Here is a 9101-nt window from a genome sequence, read left to right on the forward strand (position 1 = left end):
TCAGAATGTTGAAAACAATATTTCTTATAAGATAAAATATGTTTGAAGCCTAAATTTCAAGTTTTTGAATCGATATTCAATGTTTACCAATTTTAGTAATGTTTTTTTAGATTTTTATTTTTTATAAAAAAAAATTCGATTTTTCTTAAAATTTTTTCAGATGTCAAAAACATTATTTGCGCAAAATTCTTTGGAGATGAAATCATATTTGAGTCGTAAAATTATGGAGACGACAAATTTTTTTTTTCAAATTTTTTGATTTACAAAAAAAACCGTTATAGTTGAATTTTTTTCAAAAAATATACTTCTTTGATATCACGTTACAATATATTATATAAAATTTAATTCAAGTCTCTATCGTTTTTGGTTCTTAAGATATTTAGGGTTAACCAAAATTTTCACCTTTTTCAAACTGCTATGGTAAAAAAACCACCCACGTAATTTTCTTGAGATTCTGTGATTATTTATTTTCTGCAATTCTATCTGATGTTTTACATATGTATGTAGCTGGGTTCATTGTCAAATTTTTAAAAGAATAAGTCAAATTTTTTAATATACAAAATACAGGTCAAGATAAAATTGTAGCTTGCTTGAGGAGGGATTTGTAGACAATTATGTTTTTGATAGTTTTTTGTTTTTTTTTTCATGATCATCTGAAGGTAAAGGTTAGTGAAGTAAGGTTCCGAGTTTGGAGTTTATTATACTTGAAAAATTAACTAGGTGCCTTGGTCTAAATTTAGGTGCAAAGAACGCAGTTGACTGCAAATGAAGTCCCGAGCCATGGAGACGTTAAATTAACTTTTTTACCAGATATCATATACTAAATACATGAAAACTTAACAGACTTGACACTATTATTAATTAAAATAATCAAAACAATATTTGATTTGTATTGTTCGATACTTCAATGGTTTGTAGATGCTGTACTCTTCTAGACATACCAGAACTTTTTGTCAAGGATGGACTATAGAAATGAAATATTATTTAGATTTTTTTGTTTAATTATAGATCGCAGTAAAGGTTCGCAGTGAGTCAACTATAACTCATAATTTTACTAGCTTGCATATCCTCAGATGCGTTTCTTAACCTAACCTAGGGCTTGTTTCACATTACACGGTTTTGACCGCACGGCATAAACCGGATCAATGGCTAATTACACATTATACGATTTTTAGCGTACGGTAAAACAAGGTATATAAAGGGTTCCTGTGCTTAGTATATTTTTTCATTGTGTCTTGACGTTGCTTATCGAACTCTGTCACACGAATAAAATCGTATGATGTGAAAACATGCATTTCGTCACGTACACCACGCCCGTCCGGCTGCCGTATACTGTAGTGGCAGTAGACGGTTTCTACACGGCGCGGCGCCGGCGTTTTGCCGTGAACGTAAAATATGAAAGCTTATATGCTCTTCGCGCCTCTGACAAAATGCTTTAAGTTTTATATTAAGGACCTTATTTTAAGTAGTTTTTAAGTAAAAATAAAAAAGGATATTGATATTAGTTTTTTCTCATAATTTTCTAATAAATACAAAATAAATAAAATTTAAATTGAAGTTAAATAGATCTTAGGGCCGAAAGGCATTAGTAGTTAGTGTCATAGTTTAACTTAGAGTGTCCGTATGAGACCATTAAGTTAGTTGTAAGTTATGGATAATTAGGCTAGTTTTATGAATTTTTATCTAGCTTTAAGATAGGTTTAAGATTGAATAAATAAAAAATGAATTTAAAAACAAAATGTAGCCGTCCGGTTTTTTGCCGTACGTTCAAAACCGTATAGGGTGAAACGAGCCTAAGAGCATATTTAAGAACAACTGAAAGTTTTGTTAAAAACTTAATCCATTAAGAACAAACCACATTTATGTATATCTATTAATTGTTCGTCAATTTATTAGCTTCCCATAGGAAGTTATTGTAATGGGTCCGATTTGTCAAATTGAAAATTTTGACATTTCTCGACGTTTCAAGGTCCCTAGAGTCGAAATAAAAGATTTTTAGAAAGATGTCTGTGCGTGCGTGTGTACGTACGGTTGTACGTCCGTACGTTCGCGACGTTTTTTTGTCCTCCATAGCTCAAGAACCAGAAGAGAAAATTGCGAGGTTTGTTTTTTTACCATAGCAGTTTGAAAAAAAGGTGAAAGTGTTGGTTAACCCTAAATATCTTACGAACCAAAAACGCTAGAGACTTGAATTACACTTTATATAATATATTGTAATGTGATATCAAACAAGTATATTTTTTGAAAAAAAAATCCATTTAACGGTTTATCAAAAAAACTGGAAAAAAAATTTGTCACCTCCAAAATTTTACGACAAAAATATGATTTCATCTCCAAAAAAATTTTGTGCAACGAAGAATAATGTTTTTGACATCTGATCAAATTTTGAGAAAAATCGAATTGACATTTTTTTTTATAAAAAATAAAAATCTAAAAAAACATTACTCAAAGTTGGTAAAAATTGAATATCGATTCAAATATCTTTTCAAAAACTTGAAATCTAGGCTTCAAACTTATTTTATCTTATAAGAAATATTGTTTTTAACATTTTGAAAAATCTTGAGAAAAATCGAATTGAAAGTTTTTTTTACAAAAAATAAAAACCTAAAAAAAATGAATAAAAGTTGGTAAAAATTGATTTTCGACTCAAACATCTTTTCAAAAATTGTAGATATTGGCTTTAAACTACTTTTATATTTCAAAAAATATTATTGTTAACATTCAGTAAAATTAAAAAAAAAACTAATTAACAGTTTTTTGTACAAAAAATTAAAAACCTGAAAAGGATTAAACAAAAGTTGGTAAAAAATGATTTTCGACTCAAATATCTTTTCAAAAATTGTAGATATTGGCTTTAAACTACTTTTATATTTCAAAAAATATTATTGTTAACATTCAGTAAAATTAAAAAAAACTAATTAACAGTTTTTTGTACAAAAAATTAAAAACCTAAAAAGGATTAAACAAAAGTTGGTAAAAATTGATTTTCGACTCAAATATCTTTTCAAAAATTTGGAATATTGGCTTCAAACTTATTTCATTTCACAGAAATATTGTTTTCGATATTCAGTAATTTTTTTATAAAAATCCAACAGTCCGTTTTTTCATAAAAAATTAAATCTACATAAAATAGTACGCAAATTTGGTAAAAATTGATACGAGTATCGACAGACGGGATGGGAAGTTATCAGTGTGGGTCGCATCCCAGCCTCTTTTTTACAATGTCTCATCCCGTGGTATAGAAGCAAAGAGGATCAGTACTACTACAGAAATGGAAGAAATACTCAATCTTATACCTCTATACTTATAAGTAAATGAAATGGCTGCTAGTGGCGTCTTCTGGCTGAGCTAGACGAGTTGCTGATAAACCAGCCACAATCGGACAGATTCTACAGTAATACCTAGGGGACAATATAAACACAGACTGCATAGTATTATATCTTCACTTTTAACACAATAGACAATGTTCCATATATAAGTCGTCAAAATTTTTTGTATATACTGACGGATCAAATGGGATGCTGGAGTAGAATCAGGTTGCCTCTTGGAGGCACTTACTTACTTACTTACTTAAGGTGGTGCTACAGTCCTGTGTGAACTAGGTCCTCACCCAACAAACTTCTCCATCTAGCTCGGTCCCTAGCTATATGTCTCCAGTTTCGCGCTCCAAGTTGGGTGAGGTCACCTTCCACTTGTGCGCGCCACCTGATCCTCGGTCTTCCTCTACTGCGCTGTCCTGTGGGTGCGGATTCGAAGACTTTCCGGGCCGGAGCATTGGTTTCCATGCGCTCTACGTGACCCAGCCATCTTAGTCACTGGACTTTTACTCTTCTTGCTAAGTCTACGTCGGTGTACAGCCCGTACAGTTCGTCGTTCCATCTTCTCCTCCATTCCCCTTCGATGCATACGGGACCGTAGATCACACGAAGAACTTTTCTTTCGAAGCGACCCAAGGTGCTTTCATCCGCTTTTGTCATGGTCCATGCTTCTGCACCGTATAGCAGGACGGGGATGATAAGGGTCTTATATAGCAACACTTTGGTCCCTCGGGAGAGGAGGCACTTAGTCTTAGTATATTCTTCAAATTTCCCGATATAAGCAACATCTTTTAAGCCGAAGTTTTGGCAGTTACAAACGCTGCAAAACAGGAGTGGAATCGGGTAAGGTGATTTGTGATAGGTGACAGTCACAATTAACAAATTCGGTCTGTGTTAGGTGATAGTCACCGGCGACAATCACGATTTGGTGACTTTTTCTGGTGACAGCTCTTTAGTTGTCACTTTCATTGGAAATTGATTTTTATTTTTAGTTGCTGAAATTTCAAGACAATATGAATGTGTTTGTGCCTTTGATTTTATCTTCTGAAAATACTGAAAATAAAAATATTTATCATAATAGAAATGTCCGGCTCTTGAGGATTAACCTCCGCAATAAAATAAACATTCTTGATCTTCCAAGTCCAAAGTAAGAATACGCATATGTGCTATATTTGTTCACATATAAATACCTATTTATTATAACTTGTTTTTTTTTTATTTTTTTTATTTATAATTAATATTCTGAATTAAATAGATTTTTATAAAAACTTTCGATTGAATAAGGAAACATTTTTACATATCCTAACGCTTCTGGATTTGTCAGCTGGAATGCGGTCAACACACATTCCCCCTATACTCTTCGATTAGCCGTGACTTTAAATTTTCTTGGACGTGGTGGCTACCAAAAGCAAGTTGGCGCTTACTGGTCAGCTCCAATGGGCCAAAGTACTGTTTGTGAAGTTATTTCTTTGACCTTAAAACAAATGGAGAGGAAATTGTGCCCACTTACAATCAAATTTAATCAATCGGCTTCAGAAGCAACAAAAATGTTCTTCTACGAAAAATATCAAATTCCTGGAGGTAGGATTTTGTTTCTTAGTAAAAATAAACTAATTTTATTACTTGTTTTTTATTTTATTATTTGTTTCCTAGTAATCGGCTGCATTGATGGGAGCCATATTACGATTCTCCGCCCTTCCGAAAATGGGCATATGTATTTCAATAGAAAAGGAAGACATAGTGTAAAGGCTATGATCGTAAGTTCAATTATGTGCACTCCCAGGCTAGAAGTATAGTTGAAAGATGCATTGGCGTGATGAAAAGTATTTTATTGGTGTCTCTTCTTTAATTAGTCTATTGACTTTTTTGTTATTACTTGAAGCTCGATGCAGAAGTATCTCAGAGGAAAGAAAGTTGAGATACTCTCCAAAAAAATCTGCACAAATTGTAAACGTGTGTGCAGCTCTGCAAAACATATGCTTTGACCATAGAGTTCCACTACCAGAAAAATGGTCTTAGTTCCACCATCTGAAAATCGAAATATTCAGTATGTAGAAAATACAAGCAATGAAGGCGTTAGAATCGGAAACAGAATAAGAGATGACCTATGGTCAAACCGTCCAAGTATTTAATAAAAAACAAAATTCAATTAATATTATTTTTTTTAATACATAAAGTAAACTTAAACTAAACTTCATTCAAAAATAAATTAACTTAAACAATTCACAGCATATGGTTTTTTTTTGTACATAATTATAAAATTTCTATATACAAACTTATCCGGATAGCTTCAGATCGGTTTTTGAATACAACCACTGAAATTGTAACAAACGTCAGTGAATTTCTTTTAAAGTGATACCAAATTCTAAACAAAATTTGGTGATCACCTTACACAAACGCAAAAATTAGTTTAATCACTTTTTATAATCACAAAGGTGACAATCAATCCACCCCAGTTCTTAATGATGGCGCTTAAGCTGATATCCCCATATTCAATATTCATTGACAGCCAAGCAGCATTAAAATCGATTTCTGCCACAACCACTACTGGTCCTTAGCTCACCACTAGGGTCCCAGTCATGTACTTGGGAATGACAAAGCTGTCATTCTCAATCAAGTACAGGGTCGACCAAAGACACCCAATCCTTTTGAATTAAAACGCATCAATTTCAACAAGATACTCTAAGAAACCGATGAAAGATGAAAAGATTGAAATGCCCCTCGATTAGACACCTAGGCAAAACGTTTTTACGATTGCTTGTAGGTATAAATATAGGTAACAACCTGCTGGGTACCATAAAAAGGAAAGCACCTTGCTACCAAAGACATATGCAGAGAACGCAATGATTACAAAAAACAAGAAGACACAATCCACAACCTATGCCCAGCACTCTAAAACACTAGAAACAAATTCGTAGGCAGATATTTCTTGAAGAACTTAAAGATATTCCAATAAGCATTCTACAAGGCTTTACCAAAGCCTGGAAATAGCTAGAATTAGAAAACTCATAATATCATTGGTATAATCACTATTTTAGGGAAGTTAAATACTTGAGGGTATCACAATTGATAAACATTGATATAAGTCTGGCGATGAAGTCATCAATCGGTAGTTCATCAACCTAACCTAACCTTTACAATCAAAGACCTTATTATATAGCGCGTTTTGTTTTGAGTAGTGCCCAACTGACAAAAAATTAAATCTGTTAGGTAGCCTCCAACCTATTGTTAATTGTGTTTCGTCACTTTTAAAAATATCGGTTTATATGCAAGCATTTGAATATAAAAGGGTATTTTAAAAACAATTCTTGCTTTCAGGTTTTATAAAAAAAGTTTATCCATTCATGTATTGGGACAACAATTATTCCGCCATGCAATCGAAAATAAATGCCAAACCCTACTGCTTAAAGATCAAACCAAATCGCAGATTCCAAAGCTCTAGGTAAAAACAGATATCAACAAAGTCCTCGCGATCATAAAGGATGGAAAGCTATCTTCTTTCAGGCGGAGATCTTTTAAAGATCTTGGACCTGAAACAGCAAAAAAAGTGCCAACTTTATGAGTCACTAAATTTACTCCCTATTCTTTGAGGAGTAGAATAATTTCAGTTTTACTTTTTCTAAGTTTTTATTGCCTTATTCAATTTTGTCCATAATCCAATTGATGTAATGGGATACTTTCGTATATACTCCAGGATATGGAGCTATCGTACATGGCTTGACACTCCATGAGACAATACCAACTTGGTAGCCGTCATAAATAAGTGGGCCGCCAGAGTCCCCACTGCATTGACCCTTACCTCCTTCATCAACTCCACCACAAATTTGATGCACGGTAGTCATTCCCTCGTGTCGTTTATTACATTCTTCATCAGAATAAATTTTAAGTTGAACTTGTTGTAGATTCTTTTGAATGACTCCACCCGTCTGAAATAATGTTTTAAATACATTCCCAGTTTGATTCAAAATGAAAACAAATATCTAACCTTCTCAAGTCCCCATCCTATAAGAGTTCCCATATCATCTGCGGGAACTTCAAATCCTTGTTTAGGAAGTTTAAGTTGACCAATTGTTTTATCATTTATAGATAATCTTCCTTCCAGTTGAAGGAGGGCAATATCATCAGCATAATTGTTAATAGGCGAATAATTTTCATGGACAATAATCTTTTTTACAGTAGCAACATTAGGTCCACTTGATGAAATTACTGTAACTCCATATTGAATGCTTATGGAACTTGGTCGTTTTCCTTGAACACAGTGAGCAGCTGTTAGAATCCATTTATTACTGATAATACTTGCACCACAGGAATGCGACCCTGAAGAACTGCGCAATGACACCTTACAAATAGTTAAGAGATTTCGAGATCAAATATTTTGGTAACAAAAAAAAATGTCTAGTAATCTTTACAATAAAGGGATACTCGCCAGGATATGCGTCTGTTCCATTAACGACACGGCTCTCCAAGGGGAAGCAAAAAACTGTTTCGAAAAGAAACAAAGTGAGTAAGACAGTCCTGATCATTTTTCACTAAAGTGTGTTACTTTTATGAAAGTACTAATCCGAATAAAACCAATTACAAAATTTATATAGCATTTGCATTGCCGAATGCCGATAAGGCAATCAGCAATTTATAGTCCCTGCTCTTGAACTAAATTTTTGTTTTAAAAAAGTATACGGTATTGGGTTTTCTATATGCCAATATTAGAGCTTATAAATCCGTCACTTTTAAAGAGAAAAGAAAAATTGTGCTGATAATTGTGTGGTGTTTGAGACAGCTTAAAATTAATGACTATTGGAGATCGTTTTGATAATAGTATTTTATTTTCATACAAAAGGAGAGATTAATGTGTAGTCTTTCGATTGGTGTTAGCTGTGTTATCTTAATCTTTTAGAGTTGTGGATTATCTTTACAGCCTACTTCAAAAATTTTGCTGTCAAGATAATTCAATTGATTTAAACGTTCGGAACGGAACTTTTAAAATATGAGTCCATTGCTTTCGATAGTTTTGTGTAAAGATAATAAAGGTAATATGACAAAAGTGCTTACACACCCGACTTCAAAATATTGTTTTGTTTTTTTTTTTAGAAGCCATAAAATCAAACGTTTAAAATATGTATGTAAATATTAACTATTTTTACCAACATTTATTCGTTCGTCCATTTTAACAGAAATATTATGATCCGTTATGGTATGAGGAAGTTACCAGATTCTGAAAATTCATTATGAAAGGCCTTTATTGTAATCCAAAAACTAACCCAATTTTAATTTTTATATTGTGCGTGCATTTTAAACCGACGCACAATAGTTTATGAATGGTCGCATTCACAATTGGCAAAGCTAGTGGCTACATAGTCAAGCGATTCTGATTGGCTAAATCTAACTACAAAACAAGTTGAAATTTCTCCTCCGACGTAGGGTACAAATTTCGGCTAAAAAGTTAGTTGGCACTGATTTTGACGTTTCACAATTAGCTGTTGAAAATATTTACAAAAGATTCAAACATTCAAAATGAAGAAAGGGGATTGCTCATTTTACAAGGGACATCCGGCCCGGAGTGTACACCAATGAATATAGTATCAAATTAAAGGTTGTTCTAAGCCGGATATATCTTCAAAAATATTTTGTCGATAACTCATGGGAGATCCGAGATATTTTTGATTGAAGTTCGAAATGTCCAACCATTAAAAATCAGCACTTTTTCGACATAAATGCTAATATCTTTGGATATAGAAAAGCTAGAAAAATCAAAAAGGTATTAAAATAAAGGTGTTAAAAATATCT

At 32.9% G+C, this 9101-nt stretch overlaps 1 protein-coding gene across 1 annotated transcript; it reads right to left on the reverse strand.

Moving 5' to 3' along the window:
• Nucleotides 1-6925: 6925 nt before the first annotated feature.
• LOC129939735 (chymotrypsin-2-like) lies at nucleotides 6926-7946 on the reverse strand. Its single transcript, XM_056047851.1, has 3 exons — nucleotides 7727-7946; nucleotides 7303-7656; nucleotides 6926-7243 (listed from the first exon to the last, which is right to left on the reverse strand). Exons 1-3 carry the CDS (start codon nucleotides 7838-7840, stop codon nucleotides 6953-6955), a joined length of 759 nt encoding a protein of 252 aa, XP_055903826.1. The 5' UTR covers nucleotides 7841-7946; the 3' UTR covers nucleotides 6926-6952.
• Between the last annotated feature and the right edge of the window lie 1155 nt (nucleotides 7947-9101).

Source organism: Eupeodes corollae, chromosome 1, assembly GCF_945859685.1.
Source record: "Eupeodes corollae chromosome 1, idEupCoro1.1, whole genome shotgun sequence".
Lineage (NCBI taxonomy): Eukaryota > Metazoa > Arthropoda > Insecta > Diptera > Syrphidae > Eupeodes > Eupeodes corollae.

Bases quoted from the DNA above. Each gene is read 5' to 3' on its own strand.
- LOC129939735 (XM_056047851.1), bottom strand. From the start codon at position 7,840: ATGATCAGGACTGTCTTACTCACTTTGTTTCTTTTCGAAACAGTTTTT. The intron at 7,657-7,726 runs GTAAAGATTACT...ACTATTTGTAAG, and splicing joins CTGGCGAGTATCCCTTTATT to GTGTCATTGCGCAGTTCTTC. The intron at 7,244-7,302 runs GTTAGATATTTG...ACATTATTTCAG, and splicing joins TAGGATGGGGACTTGAGAAG to ACGGGTGGAGTCATTCAAAA.